At 39.6% G+C, this 18,511-nt stretch overlaps 1 protein-coding gene across 1 annotated transcript in view; it reads left to right on the forward strand.

Annotated features, from left to right (window-relative positions):
* The first annotated feature begins 875 nt into the window (after nt 1-875).
* The window catches only part of METAP1D (methionyl aminopeptidase type 1D, mitochondrial), a 43,511-nt gene continuing 25,875 nt past the window's right edge, over nt 876-18,511 (forward strand). Inside the window, exon 1 of the mRNA XM_084209166.1 lies at nt 876-1,007. Coding sequence (XP_084065292.1) covers nt 959-1,007 — 49 coding nt within the window. The 5' untranslated portion in view covers nt 876-958. The remainder of the gene's footprint in view (nt 1,008-18,511) is intronic.

The following is an 18,511-nucleotide window of genomic DNA, read 5'->3' on the forward strand; positions in this document are numbered from 1 at the left end:
TTCTTAAGTAAATCATAAAACTTGTACATGGGAAGTTGAAAACTACTAATTTATTTACCAGGAGGTAAATAAATCTGGAGTTAAACAGCCTGTCAAATGTTTGACAATTTACTTACTTATCCCACAGTTTACCACTGCGTGTGTACACATGAATGTATGTAAGGACACAAAGATCATTACATGTGTGTGAAGATGTAAGAAAGGATTACTTGTATTACTTCCATATTTTGGAATGCATGCAGGTGAGTTTTTAATGTCTCCAGAGAAGACTCCAGCCCTTCCCCGGGCAGCCTGCTCCAGTGCTCTGCCACCCTCAACATAAAGCTCTTCCTCATGTTCAGATGAAACTTGTGTTTTAGTTATGGTCATTGCTCCTCATCCTGTCACTTGGCACCACAGGAAAAGTTCTGGCACCATCCTCTCGGCACCTGCCTTCGAGATGTTCTAAGTAGTTCCTATTTTATTCACCAAAGTACACGTTGAGGCGAGGGTGGTGGCGTTTGCTGGCTTAGTTGGTTGGGTTTTGTTTATTTTTTAACGGCAAGAAATTATGAGGTAACTCCATCACTCACGGAATGGCATGGTTGCACTCACGCGGGACCGAGTCCCACTTTCGGCAGTTCTATCTCGCTGCCGTGTCTCCCGCTGCGGAAGGAGCAGTCACCACCGCCGCCAGGGCTGGTGAGCTGAGCGGGATGGGGCCGTACGGAAGGGCAGCCTGCAGCACCTCGGGGCACAGGGAGCCGCGGCCGGACCGCAGCGGAGCGCGCTGCCCCGGCACAGCGGATCCCGCCCTCCCCGTCACACCGCGGATCTCGCCCGCCCCTCACACCGCGGATCCCGCCCTCCCCGTCACCCCGCGGATCCCGCCCGCCCCTCACACCGCGCTCGCTCCGGCCGAGGGCGGGCGGGGGGCGCTCCCGGCCCGCCGCCGCACGCGGCCACGTGACCGCCTCACATGGGCAGCATGGCGGCGCCCAGAGCCGCCCGCGCGTTGCGGAGCGGAGGTGAGTGCGCGCCGCCGCCGCCGCCGGGGTGAGGCGCGGGCCCCGCCGCCGCTCTGCCCTTCCTGCCGGCCGGCGCCGCGCCGCTGTTCAGTCGGGGCTCGCTTTGAAAGCGAGGAGCGAAAGGTCCCGCCGCCGCGCCTGCCGAGGGCTGCGAGAGAGCGCTCCGCCGGGCGGGGGGCGGCGTGTGGCGGCGGGGCCTCGCAGCAGCGGCCGCAGCTGTCAAGGCTCGGCTTCTGTTGAGGTGTGTTCCCCCGGCGCTGTGCTCGGCGTGGGGCCGGCACACAGCGGCTGCCGGGACCCCGTGGTGGGGGAAGGCTGTGGGAATGTTTTGCTCTATTTCGGCTGTGGTGATTTTTGCTGCTGAAGTAATGCGACATGAGTATACCCGTTCAAGTGCAGAAGTTCTTACCTGCTGGCTCGCCCGTCTGTGTAATGGCTTGTCAGGGCCCGTTGTCCCCCGTGCCCTGAGGTTCTCGGACGAGCACTTTCTCTGTCACATAACCCTTCACAAGCTGAAGTCGTGTACCCATGTCCTACATCCGTCTTCAGCCCCATGCGCCCTTCAAAGCCCGATGTCCGTCATCCAGTTAAAAGAACCTAGCGAATTACGTTTGTTAAGCCTTCCTACCTTCCTTTCAGGCATCCAACCTTGTTCAGCTCCCTTAGGGGATATGCTTTTACAGAGACTTGAGAAAGGGAAGCTGTCATAGTTAGGACAAGACTGATTAAACAAAATCCAATTTTCCCTGAATCGGACAGTTCAGTATAATTTAATTTGTGAATACTGAAAGACAAAAGTAATTTAAATTTGGTTTCTGTTCACCTAAGGGTATCTGTTCTACCTTAATTGAACAAAAATTAGTTTTTTATAGCCTCTTATGTGTGTTCTTTTTAATATATCTGATGTTACATTTTTATAAATGTTGAAATTTTTCTTTATTATGGAATTGTTTCTGCATAAGTGCATTTGAGCAGCAGAGATCTTGGAAGTTGTATACTGATTAAATGCTTTATCCACACATCAGAAGGACTTAGGCTAGCCTAAAAAACCCTTCATTAAAAAAGAAAATTGACGAAAAATACTAGGAAATTAAAAAGTACTTTTTAGTAATCATATAGGGAAGTTATTTGAGTAGTCTCTCCCTTGCTAATGTCAATTCAAACACTTTGAACCCAAGGAGAAGGCACACAACTCTTTAGGGTGTGAGTGGTTCCCACCAACCTTTGTGAAATTCTATATGTTCAAATGCTGCATTTCAGAGTGGACTAGCGGTGGGTTGAACTGCATTTTAGCTGGCACCTTTTCTTGAAGAGTATTCAAAAAAAATTTTACAGGTGATGCATAGGAGTGTGAATTGAATTTATTATTTTGCAAAAGAAACACCCAGAGCACAGACGCATCAAGTCATTGTCACAGTTTGTAGTTAGAAATAGTATGGATTGTGTGCTGATTCACTGGCTTGTAAATGGTCTGATTAGATATTATCACAGTTTCAGGTATTATTGTAACTGAATCTGTGCTACTTTATTGGTAATAAAGTAGGACACATGAAAGAACTGCATTTATATCTACAATTGTATCTTAGATGGTTTAAAGCATAGTAATGTCTTACAGATCTATTTATTTTACACAGGTGAATTATTGTAGAGTAGAAGCCCCTAATTTCTTATAATGAAATTTCAGGGTTTAGAGCCGCAGGGAAATAATTGATGAGAAGACATCCCATGTAAATTGAGTTACTTTCGTGTTCCATACTGATATAACTGATTCCTGAGCTTGCTTCCCTACAATGAATAAGAATTCTGTGCTAAGCTGTGTGATTTACTGTGGGCCAGGTTTTTAAAGTCAATTCAGTATAGACTGGTGGGGTGTGATACATCCCTTGCATATGTAGTTTGTGTTCCCAGGCTGGCTGTTTGCTTGGTAAGGGGCTGAGCTGCCTTGTTCAGCCCCTTGTGGAACTGGGAATTTGTCCACGGGCTCCTCAGTGGGGAACCTGGAAACTGCACCTGGCTAGCACTATAGCTGTCTCCAGCACCAGAGAATATGAGATGTTGTGAGATCCTTCTTCTGGAACTACAGAGCCTTGCAGAGATGTTTGTTTTCAAAATTTTTCTGTGAATGTTACTCTTTCCCCTCTGTTAGTAAAATGAGGAGGAAACGCCTTAAACCTTTTTTATTTTTTATAGAAACAGAGGGATATAGCTGGAGTTGATTCTGTTGCAGTACAGCTTCAAAGCCTCACACTTTTAGGTTTGCCCAGAAGTGCCAAATCTCATTAGAAATTAGTTCGGGTTTGCTTTGTTTTTTTGGTTTCTTTTTTGTTTTTTTTTTTTTTGTTTTGTTTTTTGTTTTGTTCACAAGCCTTGTCAGTAATACATAGTTAAGTATTTTCTATGTTTCATAGTTAGGTTAGCCAACACTGTGTATATTAAAGAAATAATAAACTCTTCTTCAGAAGGTTATTTATATGAAAATCATCAAACTATCTGAAGCACTACACAAGTTAAAGGCATTAGTTGGACTAATACAGAAGGTGTAGCAAGTAACTGAGGCAATGTGAAGTGATCTGTTTTACATGCTCCAGATAGAGTGCAGGCAAGTAATTTTACATAGTTTTTCATTCTGGTCAGACATGGCTTTGACATTTAGGACGTTAAAACTGGTAATGAACTTTTAAATTGCCATTTTATGTTGGACTATGCATGCTACTGTACAGAAGTGTGCGATGGGGTCTCCATCTGGGAAGTGATTAAATAAATAAGTACCTCCTTTACTGAATCTTTTACTGAGCAGTGTTTCTGGTACAGTTAACTTCTCGCTGTTTTTTTCATCTGCGGGCCTTGGTAATGCTGATGGTTCTACAAAATTCAAACTTTTCAGTATTTCTAAGAGGAAGTAAAAGGACTCAAAATTAGATTATTTCCTTTTTTTTCTCTGAAATCAAAGTATTCATTTCAGATTTTTTTCGCTGCCATATGCTACTGAATCAGTCTGTTTCCATCTTTCTGATGGTGCATTTTGAAACAGGAGTTATATTTCTTTTTTTTAAATTGTTATGACTTGCTCTTTGATAAGCATATTTAATCACAAATTTCAGCACATTAGATACCATTTTCATGTTAAGAATGAATCATAAAAATCTTAGCACTATTAATATTCAAATGGTAGAACTATCACTTTGTATTTTTCTCACTGTTAAAAAGAAATTTAGAAATGTACAACTCAAACAATTAATACTCACCTATAGTAACTTCCAGTACTTTTAACCTAATTTTTTTTTTTAAATTAACCATAGAATATACAGATAACAGTTTTGGGAAGACTTGACTGTTTCCTGGTATTCCGGACTTACAATTAAATACGTCCTGTAACTCTGATTTTTTTTTTTTTTTTTTTTTTTTTTTTTTTTTTTTTTGCAAATGAGAAAAAGTGGTTTAAACTTGTGCAAGAGAGTTTTCAAGATCTAATGTGCTTGGCTGCACTGTGCAATATATGAGTTGGGCAATTAACTGGAAGAAAATATTAATTCACATTTTCCATTAATTTGTAGACAGACTCATGTCTCCAGAATTTAACATTAGCATTATGAGCTGCAAGTGATGCATGGTAGAAGTTCAAACCATTTGATTGTAGTACACTTTCAACATTTTTTAAATTATTCTAAGGTAGTTTCATCCCTGTCTTGAAACTAATCAGGCAGGCGAGGAATTATTCCCATTTCAACTGTGCAGCAACTCTGGGGAAGACATGCACTTTCATGGTTTGAGGCATGAGAGAAAAATATTCCCCTTTCAATAAAGTGTTTAATCGTTCTCTTCTCTCAGTTGAGAGGTAATGTATTGTTGGCAGCACACTGTGTCTCTTTTTCTTACAAGATCACTTCTGGCTGGGGGTGGATGTGTAGGGTGTGGTTTCTCTGTGAGCTTAGGTTTCTCAGCATTAGCTAAGGTTTAAATGAAGGAAAGTCATTAGCAGATGTCCTGGACAGCTGCTGAAAACCAACATTTTCTGCTATATCAACAGCTTTAGTGACCCACACCCACTCTTCTAGCCATTCATTTCAGACTAAGAAGTCTTTTCTCCTTTGTAGGAAGGTGCCCATTGCCCTGGCACCAGAGCATCACCATTGTGGTTGCAGCTAAAACCCACATGGAGACAAAGTTAATGATGAGTTCCCAAGGAGTACTTAGTCTCAGCTTTTTGTGAATGCTTTCTCTGCTCTGCATGCCTTATGTCTTGGGTGCCCAGGTCCCAGGTAGTGTCCTGTATCTGCCAGTGTTTAGTCTGTGATAAATGTATTACACAGGAACATTTTCATATGCCAGAAGTTAAGGGAAGTAAACCTAGCCATAATCCTTCAGGCAAAATTGACCTTGTTTGGAAATGTACTTTGTATATATCACTTTTAATTTTGCAGAATTCTCCTTAAAGCTCACCTGGAGCTTTCTCTAAGCAGAAAAAGAGCTACTTCCTCTTTCCATTCCTATGGCAGAGCTCTGAGGCTTTTCCACCATCTGCAGAAGCTCGCTGCCCTGTTGTAGTGATTTGCTGAAGGGCCATTGTCCACCTTTGTGTATAGGCTACTGATCCTGAAGGAAAATAGCACAAAGCTCTGGGAATGACTCTAGCAAGAAAGTGGGTTGCCCCGTTATGAGGAGTTGTCTTGCCGCTGTGCCTCCAAAGTGGATTTTACAGTGCTGTCTCTGTCTTCACAGTTGGACATGGGGATATCTGGAATGAGGACTGTGTTTGCATGCACAACTTCTACACTGCCTGCCCAGAGCCTGTTGTCATCTGGCATTTCCTCACCTGCCTGCAGATGCAGAAGCAAAGGCTCCACATAATACCGTGTAACAGGGTAGAAAGTCTGAAATGGAAAGTCATGTCTGTGATTTTAATTCAAGATACTCAGTTGAGTGGTGCCTCTGGGCAGCAAAGAAAGCAATCTTTGTCTCTCCTTTAGGTGTTGCTTCAGTCTTCTACTCTTCAGGCTCACAAATGCAGTGTTAACCAACACACACAAATTCTAGTGTTGTTCTGCAAAGAACCAAATAACTGATTTAACCTCCTCTATACTCATACAAAAAATCAGTGAAACGAAGAATACCATTTCACAATCTTTAGAGATTAAATTAAAGGGAACAAAAGTACAGACTCCTAAAATCTATACTGGAAGATGACCCTGCCGAGGCTACGTGCAGGATCAAACTGTGACATGTCTGGCTACTTGGTCCTTGCATGTTCTGTTACTTAAAACTTCAAGAATAGTGGTAGAGTATATGACAGGTCTCTAAGCTTGTTTAGAGTAATATATAGTGTTTGAGGAAAAAGAATGAAGGATTCAGTAATTCCTAAAGAAATTCTGGATCTCAAATAGTGAATTGCCTTTTATTTTAGAGCAGATAGCTTCACTCCCTGAAATCACAGGATCAAATGTCCTGTGAACATATAATAAAACATTTTATTTTGCTTCTGAGAGCTCACAGTGCAGATAGCTAAGCAGACAAAAGGGGCTGAAATCATGAGCACTAGCTGATGGATGGAGAAACTCTAGCACTGAAGGAGTAATTTCTGAAGGATTTTGTGGCAGCTCTGCATCAGCAGGATGAAACAGGGCCTGAGCCTGTCCTGGTGCCTGCTGCTCCTAAGTTACCAGGCAAACTTGCAGTTTAGCAGTGGACATAGGTAAAGTGCTTTCTAGATTTAGATACAGAATTTCTTTTACTCAAGTTTTTGCACTGAATTACCCTACCTAGACCAGAAGCTGAATTTAAGGTGCACATAAAAACAAATTACTACATAGTCTGTAAAGTTTGGGATTTGTGTGTTGTGGGTGTTCTCTAGCTGTGCAGGGGAAACCCTACTGAGCCAATTTGGCACACTTAAACCTCATTTCTTGTGAGGCTTTCCATGTATAGCTGTAGTTGAAGTGTAAAGTTGAGGATACAAAAAAATATTTCTGTGGTGTTATGGTATTTTCTTTTTTTTTATTCTGAAGAGATGTGGGTTTTGGCTGAAGTCACCTTGAAGACAAGCTACTTCTGGTGTTGAGCCTGTTTTGATGCTAAAGCTGCAGTGGATGTCTGTCTCATGAAATTTAAGCTGGTTTTCCTTTCCATGATATTTGGATATAATAGACATGATGTTCTGATTGTGACAGTTGTGAATCAAGAGGAAATTTAAACAAAAGCTTAGGAGCTTTTGAGCATTCTTCAGTGACAGTCCTGCTGGTCCACTACAATTTGTGATTTCAAAGCTTTATGGAATACTTGATCGTGTATGCAGTCTGAAAAGGCCTTTTCTGTGCTAAGACTGCCTTTAGGACACCCAGTTACAATGATCTTATCAAATGGGGATTGGTAATTTATTTTCCTTATTTTGGTTCCTCCTTCCTTCCCCACTCCCAAACAAGCATATTCCTATAGCACTTCAAAATGCACATGTAGTGAGAGTCTTACTGCCTCTTCTTCTCTTTTGACAGTTTGACATGATGATGTGCCATGATGGGTAGCTTGCAGTGCTTCTAGACACCACATCCCAGTGCTGTTGATCTAGCAATACTTATTAGCATGAAAATTTAATTTGAAAATATTTTGAAGTAATGTAGTGGGAGGGAGAGTGGGTTACAGGGCAATGACTTCTTTTTAATGTTTTGTCTATTCAAGCTATTTGTATTTGTCACAGTGGTTTCTTTCCTAAGCATTTCTATTTAAAATCAATGTTTGTTAAAATACGCTTGTCTGCCCAATCCAGCTTTCATATTATCTATGTGAAGAGGCAAAAGAACATACATAAGGAGCAGTCTGTATGTTGTAAACTCTTTGCCTTACAGTTATTGCATCCTGTAGAAAGAGGCTGTTTGGCTACAGCCTTGTTTTAATTTCATTTTTTAGTTTTCAGTTACACATTTCTGGAGTCTCCCCAACCACTGCTGTTACCTGATGGCGCCTATATTTCATCAAGTTTAGACAAGCAGTCTACCTGGACTTAGGCCCAGAGGAGCTGCCGTAACTGATGAACATGATCCCCTCTGCCTGGGAATTCAAGACCTATAGAACCACGATTCCCAAGGGAATTGAAAGAAAAATGTGTTCAGACCTTGCCTCTTGCTTTTTTTATTTTCTTTGTTGTTTTCGTGGAGCATTGCCTTGTACTGATGGGTAGCATACTTTACCACAAGTGAAATCTGGTACTGGTTTGCCGATGATTAGGAGAAAAGATTCTTTTTAACCTACCCTGAAAACAGGAGCAGGAAAGAATAGAGCACACAGAGACAGACACGAGTTGCTGTGACATCTCTTCATTACTGCGTACAAATAAAGCGATGAGTTATTAAACGAAATAGCAAAAGATGTTGTGGCATTACTGTTGTGATGTTGGGTGGTTTTTTACTGCATCATCATTGTTAGGCTTCCAGAGTTTAGTGGATACAATTGCAGATTTAAATTTTGTTCTTGCATACTGCTCTTTAATCTGTTTCCTTCTTTTGGAAAAACTGTATTATATACAGATTACATATTATTTTAGCTGTAGAATATTATAGTGGAGTTTTTAATTTAGAAAATGTTTTTAGAATTCTTTTGTGATTGCAGAATGAATGTTAATGTTCAATGTAATTAAATATAATTTTATTTCCTGTATGTTATATTTTTAGTTTGCTCTTATATGCCCTTATTTTCATTGGGAGTTGTTGATTTGATTTTGACTTCTTTTTTTAAAAGCATGGTGTTGGCAGTCAGACACAAGCTCACTTTAAATCAATGAAATAAGCTTAAAAGTCTTCTAAATGTGGGGAACTTTTTAATGATCTGTTTAATGATCAGAAGTTGTTTCTTCAAGTGTTTTGGATTATGTGGGCTTGTTATTTTTTTCCTTATAAGTTTAAAACACTAAGGTGGAGAAGAATAATTAAAGGCTGCTTCTTTCTTCTTATTTTGCCTTTTATACCCAGGTCAGCTGGGCAGGCTGACAGAGCTCTTTTAGCTACATACATTTTTGCCATTCATTTATCTTTTGCTGCTTGTCTTTGCTTATACCCTTACTTGTAGAGAGACTTTTTTCTTTGATATCTTAAGAAAAAGTGGGATTTGTTTTTCTGTTATTGTAACAGTTTGTCTGACTAACCTGTATTTTTAGACATAAATGGTTTACCCAGGGAGGAACTACGGTGGCTGGAGAACTTGCTAAATTCTGGGCTCACAAATGTGAAGAATGAACAGATAAGGATTGTCAGATTTATATATTTAAATCTAGTGACTAATAACCATCTGAAATAAATATGTTATTACTAAAAGTTCATTATTCATTTTCTCTGTGTAAGGGAATATAAAGTCTGCTGTATCACAGTATGTGTATTGTATTGTTCACACCTTCCACGTTTCTCTTCTGCTCCAGGTTTGACATTCCTGGTATTTCTGAGGTTTAAGAAAAATCATATCTGATACTTTTAAACCTCAGAAAGTTAAAAGTACAATCATGCAGCATAATCACTTTTTTTTTCCCAGTCACCAATAGGGAAGAGAATTACCATTCTTGAAGGCAAAATTTCATTACAAGTTTTTAATAGGTAGAGAACACCAGAGGAGTGAAGCTGTTTTCTTGAATCCTGCCAGTACTCAGAAGCCAGAGACTTCAGGGTTCTGTTATCTGACTTGTAGGAATCTGCTGCCCCGGAGTCTGTTCAGCAGCTAGAAATAAATAGGGCGAGAGGCAAAGGCTTCTCCCAGCACAGAGGCTTTTCCAGCTCACTGCTTGATGGTGAAGCAGTTTGAGAATCTGTGTTGTGAGTCTCACTTCAGTGTCTCATGGACTTCCCACTGCCTGGCCTTGCTGATCCTGGTGGGAGCTAGCAGTCCTTGGGAACTTATCACCTTTGGAAAAGGAAGGGTCTCCAGCTAGGCTGGCACTCTGCTACTGCCTCGAAGTAAAATAAGTTCTCTGCAGCTCTGTGGCTTGAGAGAAGGTGTGATCTCAACACACGGTGGGGCTCAGGTCCTTCATGGCACTAGGAGCCAGGAGCTAGGGATATTTGGGGCTGGTAGTGTGCATGGCTTTGGTTGAGTCATTACATTTCGTGTCTTTCTCCACCTACAATGCAGATATTTATCTACCTTGCAGGTGCATTGGTTGAGATTAATGAGTTGTTTGTAAAGCACTTTGAAGATGAAAAGCTTTATCAAAATGCTAAGTATTATTACGTATGAGCTCTTGAGTGCATAATGGCTGTTTGCCTGCCAGTATTTAAAGCAATTTATAACACACTAAGTATGAAGGCACTGTATGAAGTCAAGTTCTAGTTTCCATTTAAGAAAAGTTGTATTTTGTTTTCATCAGCTCAGGTCACACCACTGGGCTTTGGTGTTGTCTAGGGTGAAAACAGACACCAGATGATTTTTAAAGGAACTGTTTCAAAACATTTAAATTGTGTTGTTGTATAATAAGGCTTTCTTCTCAGTTGGTTATTTTTTACCTTCTTTGTATGACTTGAAACAAGGTATGGAAAGTTTGTTCAGTTTTCTTTTAGAGATTATATCCTTTCCAAATCAGTAATGTCTTTCCCTTCATAATTTCTGAAGAGAAGGGAGAATGCTAAAAACAGGCTGCTCTGCTGCATGGAAGCCTTAGAAGGGAGAATAAAGGGCTCTTCAGAGTTCCTTGGAGGTCTTTTGGCAGACATACTCTCTAGCATGCAGCCTGCAAAAACTTCCATGGGTGTTTTTGAAAGTCACACTGTTCTTTTGAGTTTAGAGTATAAATAACCAGCCACTCTAACCAGCTCTACAAAGTCTCCAGCTTTCACATTTTTAATATGTTTATGTTCAGGTATTCATTGTTAAAACGTGTTTAAAGTTATGTTTCATTTTAGATCAAGCTTATTTTGAACCATAAAGAACTATTGCAGTAAGAACACAGTCTGAATTTATACATTAATACTTACAGCATATCAGATGTTCTGTGTAGAACTTTGTACACTTCTCAGATTATCTGTTTCATGCTTTCTTGTACATAAATTTAAATTACATCCTGCCTTATGTATTTTTTTTTAAAAGAAAGTCAACAGATGTGGCATAACATTGAAAGAAAATGGCAAGTTTGTTTCTCATATAAATTCCAGCTGTTTGGTCTCAGATTTACTGATAGACACAAGTGAAGATGGAGTTGGGCAGAAGCAACAGTAAACTCCTAGCTTTCCTCCATGTAAAATGGAGATGTTTTATGTAAGAAATGGTGCAGTAACTGCAGATCTGCTTGTATTCTGCTTGACTTCTCATCTCTTGAGTGTGCCTGTAAACTCATCTAGTGCTGTTGAGTTGAGGTCCTTTTCCACTGGACAAAGTGGATAGGCATCTCACAAAGACGTGCTGGGTTGACACTGGGAGGAGGTGTTGCCCATAGTCATTTGTGCAGATCTGAGCATCAAATCACACTCGTGCCTTGTGGATGAAATAGTAGGTGATGACAAGGCTTAATGTCATTGCCATGTCCTTTTTGAACACCTGTGAGGTGGCTAGGCAGGTCTGACCTCTCCAAGACATTTCTGGTTGTTCTGCACTGATTATTATTATTAACACAATTCTGCAAGTCATGGTAGAAATGGGTGTTCTTTAAAGAAGTAAATATAGTAGCGGGTCTTGTCTGGGTTTATAAAAATTTATTCATGCTCTAACACACCCTGCTAAATCAGCAGAAGCTCATTTCATGAGAATAGTTCTCTTCTGGGAAAGCTTAAATCAAAACTTGCTCCAAAAGATCAAGTTGTACCAGCAAGAATTATTTTACTGGCGTAACTGTCCCAGCAGCTTTCTGAGTAGTACCATTATGTTGTCTAAGAGTTTTGAGGTGTAGAGTACTCTCCTTAACTAATACATGTTTTCTGGCAAGAATGTAATTGCAGAGCAAACCAAAGATTGCTCTGAAGTGGCTGTTTCTAAAATCTCCTTGATAAAGACAGTCTTGTTTTTGTTCATTTGGAGGCTGTTTTGTCCAAATAACTCTTCCCTAAAAGCTGTTTCACAAAATCAGGTATAGAGTGAGGTAGCTGATGGAAAGACTTTGGCAGAGCTTGCTGCAACAGTATCCCCAGCTGTGGAAACCCGATGGATGTTGCAAACAGGCTGATGGGGTGTTGGCAGCTGAAAATTCAGCCAGATGAAATTAATCTGCTGGGGTGTCTAGGGAAAGGCAGCAGTTCTCTCATGTCTCCTCCGGTGTGACAAGTGGTGACAATGGACTACCAGCCACTGCAGGATGGGCAAGCATGGCCCAGGCATGGGCATAACACTTCCAATGACTGTGCCATTGCCAGGGGAACAGCCACATCAGAGTCAACTTCATTGCCTACTGAATACAGATCAGGAGCCTTGACATTTATGAAGTTGTGGCCAGGGCTGTAAGACTCAAATTCACAGTTGCATCTCTTTTCAATAGGCCATGGGTATAGATTGAGATAGACTTCGCATTTTCCATGTGAAAAAAGTATGCAGCAGGATTCTTAGCATGTAATTGACTGTATCCAGAAGTTCTGAGTTGAGTTTACAGATTAGTAATTGATTAAATGGATGTCCCTATAGAGAATTTCATAGATTACTGCCCAGTTTTGCAGACAAGGTAGCTAAACATGCTCAGGAGAATTGCCTGTCATATTTTGCTGGCAAGTTAGATTATCTTCATCTTGTGGGGAGCAGAACACTTATTTCTTATTATGGATTTACTGTCTGCGCAGAAAAGACTGTGTAAACCCTTTTCAGTCTAGAAAAAGGAGTTTGAGACCTACATTCTTGCAAGGACTGCTTGCTTACTCTGTCTAGCTTGAAAATCAGACAGTAGAATAGTCCAATAAACTGTACAAAGTGAGTCAATAACCTGGTAAAGATAGCTCAGAAATGAGGTTTTTGGTTTTGTTTTTCTTTTTGTTTGTTTTGGGGTTTTGTTCATTTGCTTTGGGTTTTGTGTTTTTTTTGTTTTAGCTTAATAATATATTTTTGAATACATTAGTCTGAATGTTTGGTACACAATAATTCTGTTACTTTCTACCTGTTTTATACCTATGTTCTTCCCCTTTATCGTCTATTAGAACAGCTTCCCTTTCTACAGAAGGGCTATGTTCTTTATAAATTGCCATTTTATTTGCCATATGCCATATATGAAGTGGGCCGTAGATGGTAGTTACGTGGCTTGAGAATAGAACCCCTAATTTCGATGTGTTTTATAAACACTTGGCAATAAACGGCCTCATCCTGTGTCCTTTGACTTCAGTGGGAGCTCTGACAAGTGTGTTTACGCCAGAAGAAGCCGGCTGCCAGTGCAGCGGAGCGGGCAGCGCGCCTTTGCTTTCAGCACAGTTGTGTGTCCCCGTGCCAAGAATGAATTTTGCCGATTCAGATTTGCTCAGTTTGTCAACACACAGCTCCCATTGAACGTGGCAGGACCAGAATCATTCTTGGCACGGGGCCGCGGGCAGCCCGGGGAGCGGGGCCGGCTGCGGCGGGAGCTGTGCGCTGGCGAGGGGAGCAGTGCCCGGCCTTGGCTTCCCTGTTCCCGGGGCTGCCGTCTCCCGGAGCATGTGTGTGCTGTTCTTGGAGTGGTGGGAAGAGTCAGTGATAAAAAGGGATTTCCTAGCTTAGTTTTCAAGGCTATTTTTTTGTGTGTGTGGCTGTCTGGATGATTAATGTGAATAGGAAAATACTGTTGACCCATTTAAATCATGTTAGACAACTTCCATTGCTCATCTACATAATGAAATACACACTGAACATTACAGCCTAAGTATAAGAGCCAGTGAACTACAAAAATAATATTTTACTCATTTAGATTATGAAGTAAAATATAGGACATTAGTACTAATGATAGTATTAAATTTTAAGCCATGCAAATTGCAATTGTCAGTGAAAAAGAAGTATAAGTTGAAAAGGCTATTAGCATTTCAGCTTTAACAGTTAATTTCAGTAATTTCTTTTTTCTGCTAGTGTGCAGCTTAAAAAAGTCCATACGCAAAACATTTCATAGTAAGCGCAGAAGTGTTTGTTTTATATTGTTATTTAATTTCAGTCATTAAAGAAATGTTAGAAATCAATTTGCAATATTAAAATATATTAACATTTTATATTACTGAGAGTAAACTGCAATTTCTGCTTGGGTTAAATCAAATATAAAAGGCAAATTATTAGTAACCAACACATGAAATAATTTTAGGCATTTATTTAAGTACCAAAGCAAAAACTAAAGCCTTTAAAAATATGAATTTTGTCAAATAGAAACAGAATTGTCAGCATTTTAAACTAAATACAAATTTTGAAGTGCTGAATTTAGGCTGACAGGTTTCTATGGTTACCTACCTTTCCAATAGTTTGGTGAGATGTGTAAATAGGCCTGTGAGTCACTAGCAATTATTTGGGTTTTGTTTGTTATAGTTGTAATTCTGTGTTCAGTTTGAATCTAATACAGTTCATACCACATGCTTTGGTTTATGTATATTTTAGTGTGTATGATTGACAGTGATTGAGCATTTCTTATGGAGTGCTTGGTTTTTTTGTCATAAGTGATGTATGTTGGTACTTCTGAAAATGTAAACAACTTCTTCCTGTATCACTGTTTGAGAAACAGAGATTTTTATGCTAAAAAGAGGTCTTTGTAAATGTTAAGCAAGGAGATAAGTGAAAGGTGTTTAAAAAACATTTAAAACATCTCCCAAATATTATACTCTACTCTTCCAAATTTCATCCATAATTCTATCATTATAATTCACTCAGTGACCCAAATGTCACATATTTATGAATAAGCTTCCAAGTTACTCATAAATAGCACATGGTAATGACTGACAGGTTTAAAAATAAATGTTTTAATCAGGATGCTACAAGTTATCTGCAGCAAGCTCTTGATTAGAACATCTTCTTGTGCAGAGCATTTTCTTGAAATAAAAATAAGAGCTTATTTCTACCACCGCCACAGCAGTTTAGCAGAACAAGCTGTAAACTCTTAGACCTCTCTGCTCCTGTACTTTGAAATCTGGATTATGGGATGTAATTCCCCAGCCTTAGACTCATCACCCTAGCAAAGGACACATACGTGTTTTCTCAGTAAACATGTACTGTCCTAACAGAACTTGTGTTTTCAGGTGAAAACAGGACAATACAAGTAATGAACAACTTTTAACACAAGGCAAGAAATACTACTAACTGTCAATTTTACCAAATGAGTAGTAATGTATTCTTGTTTTATTGAAGTTTTCATCCCAAAGTTGTTGGCCATGTGCTCTTTTTTCCTTAATTTTGAGATAAGACTGACCTATGATTCAGAAATCATCTTGTGTCCTTAGAGATTTGGCTGCAGATGTATGGAAAATACTTACTGCAGAAAAAAGGATGACTGCCTGTTCTCTTCCCATGTGTCAAGCTACACAGAACATCCTGATGCAATGTTCAGGAGCATTCCTAAATTTCCTGTGCAAAGATTACTCTTGTTTCAGCAATGTTGCTTGCCTACTGAAAGGATGGAAAACGGATTTTATGGTGATCCAGACATATTTTTTCCATTTCAGGTGGAAATTTTAGAGGTTAAAGTAGGATTTATTTTTCACATTTAATGCTGTGTCAGGGCATGTGTATAGGACATAAACATGCAAGTTGAAAAACAGTTGTTTCACAGAGCACCTGAAAAGATTTTAACCCAGTAGGATTTCGTGAATGTTAGAGCAGTGGGTGGGTGCATATAAACAATTAGATCTGGTATTGTGATGTATATAAGGACTATTTGAATAGCTTATTTTTTTAATCTGAAACCAGTGCTATTTTTTAACTTGTTCCAATAGCTGTTTCTTCCCTACAAAATCAAAATCATGAATACAATAGCCAGTCTTTCAAGCAAAAGTAATTTCTCTGATCTTTAAAGAAATCTAAAGATAGATAGAAAGTGCTTGGAAAATGTATTTAAATATGGAAGCCTGAACAGATATGTTTCTCATTCTAATTTATTCATTTTATGATAAATTAATTTACTCAATAAAGGAATGCAGTAACATAAGAGGAATGTTTCTCCTGCTAGTCAGAGAAGTTGAAACTTGCCAGATGCTGTGATCTGGAGCCCAAATTCCCTTGATAGTAACTGTGATTGAAACCCTTAATATTGCTTTGTGCAGCTTTTGTACTGGACTTATCTCATTTTGCAGTGATATTGCTTTAGACAACACTGTCTTTTTATTTTCTTCTTGCGTTTTTCTGTCAGAGAGGGAAAATGTAGTAGAAATAACAGCGGGATGGAAGGCTGTGCTGGAGGACTGCAATGCTCTGTTCCCAGTGTCTGTACAGTTTGATCCTGTATTCTGTAATGGACAATTCATTTCCTTTGGTATAGTAATGAATATCACTCAGCTATAGTGAGATTGTACTCTGTATTTTTAAAGTCCTATAATAAAAGGGGGAAGTACTGTTTAATGATGCCAGAATTTTACTCAATTTATTTCTTATACTGCCTTGGTGTGACTCTGTGTGTGTGTGTGTGTATATACAGTTGAGCTGTTCTATAACTGCTCAACTGGTCAAAGGAGATTTTAAGGATATCATTTTAATTTTTTCTTCTTGTTTGCTAAAGTTGCACTGTCAGTTGCTGCTGATAAAAGGTGGCATCAAGCCAGCTTTCTGAAGGAGCTATAGGGAGGGTCATGGCTTGTCATGACCTGGGCACCGGTACTTGAATGTTGTTATTATTGGGATGAAGTACCCTTAGGCTGTCATCCTTCCTGTAAATAGAAGGGGTTCTGAATCTCTGTGGTTTCCCAGTTTACCAACTTGCAGAAGAGCTATTTTGTTGGCCCTAAGTTTGACTGAATAATGAATTAGAAGCACAGCACTATTCCAGAAGGCACTGATTCATCATTTTAGTCTGTTCGTCTAGACTAAATCATAGTAAGTAAAGCAAAACAAAATCTGTTTCCATATAGTTTATGAATTTACAAACTCATTTATATTGGCATGTTGCCAACAAATTGCCCAGTTCCACTCTGTATGAAGTAAGGGCAGAATTGTAATTAGCTAGGAGCATAACTGAGGGCCAAAACAGACTTTTTCAGTGACACGGGGGAGTCACGGTGATGCTGCAGAGGGGCTGACTCTTCTCTCGGAGTCAGTTGCTGTTCGACCATTGCTATGCTTCGTTGCCTCTTAGGAGAGTAGCAAGAACAGTTCTGTTAATGCCTCTATTAACTAAACAAATTCTGTTGTTAATTTCCAGAAAAATTAAATAAAACAGTACCAATTAGAATGTAATGTTTGCAAGATACTGGCCTGTGTTTCGGTTTATCAGGGTAGGGTCATAAGCATGCTGTTGTTGAAGTTTTCACCAATGTGTTGCTGTTGTAACTGAAGTCACATCTATCCTGATGAATATTTCATTTCCCCAATCATGCTGTTAAAAACAGAGTGTCTTTACCCTTTCATTTCTGCTTTCTCTTTTCCAGTACCATCGTGACAGCTGTGGCTGCGTCCTGTTTACAAATTGCTGCTAGTCACATTTTCATTAGTCCTTATGGGTTTTGCTTTCCCCTAATACGTCCAATTAGGAGGAAATATTTCTCACAAGCAGGGACTTGCTCTTCTCCTTGTAATGACATAGTTCTGCAATCCAGGAAACAGTCCTGCATGGTGTCCATGTCCACGATTTCCTGATGTGGGAAAAATGTGTGGAAAGCATCTGGAGAGGAGGAGACCCCCTTTACCAGCTTGTTTCCTGTAAGCGAAATTGGAAGACCTTGTCTGTGCAAATAGATTTCAAAATAGAGTCTGCCCTTTGACTGTCTCCATAATTACACAGCGCTCTCTGTATTTTATTTGGCTGCCAGAGCAGTTAACCCCTGGAAGTAAGGGGCTGATGATGGCGTGACCAGCACGGGTATGCAGACATGACCATGTGAATACACTCTTGTTTGGAGAAGCCTGTCATTAAGACCTTCTTATAATATAATTTCGTCAAATTTGAGAATTATCATGTGTTGGATTATGTTGATTAAGATACGTTATATCCGTAATGTACAGAAATGTGGAGGTATTAGTTGCAGAAAAGGAAAAAAAAAAGAGAAACGGAAAAAAAAAGTTCTTTCATGGCTTTGATGTAATCAACATCTGTCAACAGAATGAATTTGCTTTTGTTTAATTTCAAGGGCTCTTGTCCTTCTACTTTGCCCAATCAGTTTCAACTTCTGCCTCAGGCATTTCCCTATGTTGTTCTTAGAGGTTTTTTCCTTTTTTTCTTTCTTTTTCTTTTTTTTTTAGCAAATGCGCAGGTTATTGCATGTGAAATGTGAGCTGGTCTTCTGCTACGCAGGTTACCCAGAGTTGGAAAGAACCTTTAATCTTTCCCATCCTATTTTTGAAGCTTGGACATACCTTTGCAACAGGGGGTTACAAAGTCAGTGTTTTATTAGATAGTTAGAGTTACAATTACAAGTAAAGGTCTTTCAAACCACAGCCATTATTTTGGATTGAAAAATGGGAACATTTGGTAATTAGCA

The sequence above is a fragment of the Fringilla coelebs genome, assembly GCF_963513975.1.
Source record: "Fringilla coelebs genome assembly, chromosome: 7".
Lineage (NCBI taxonomy): Eukaryota > Metazoa > Chordata > Aves > Passeriformes > Fringillidae > Fringilla > Fringilla coelebs.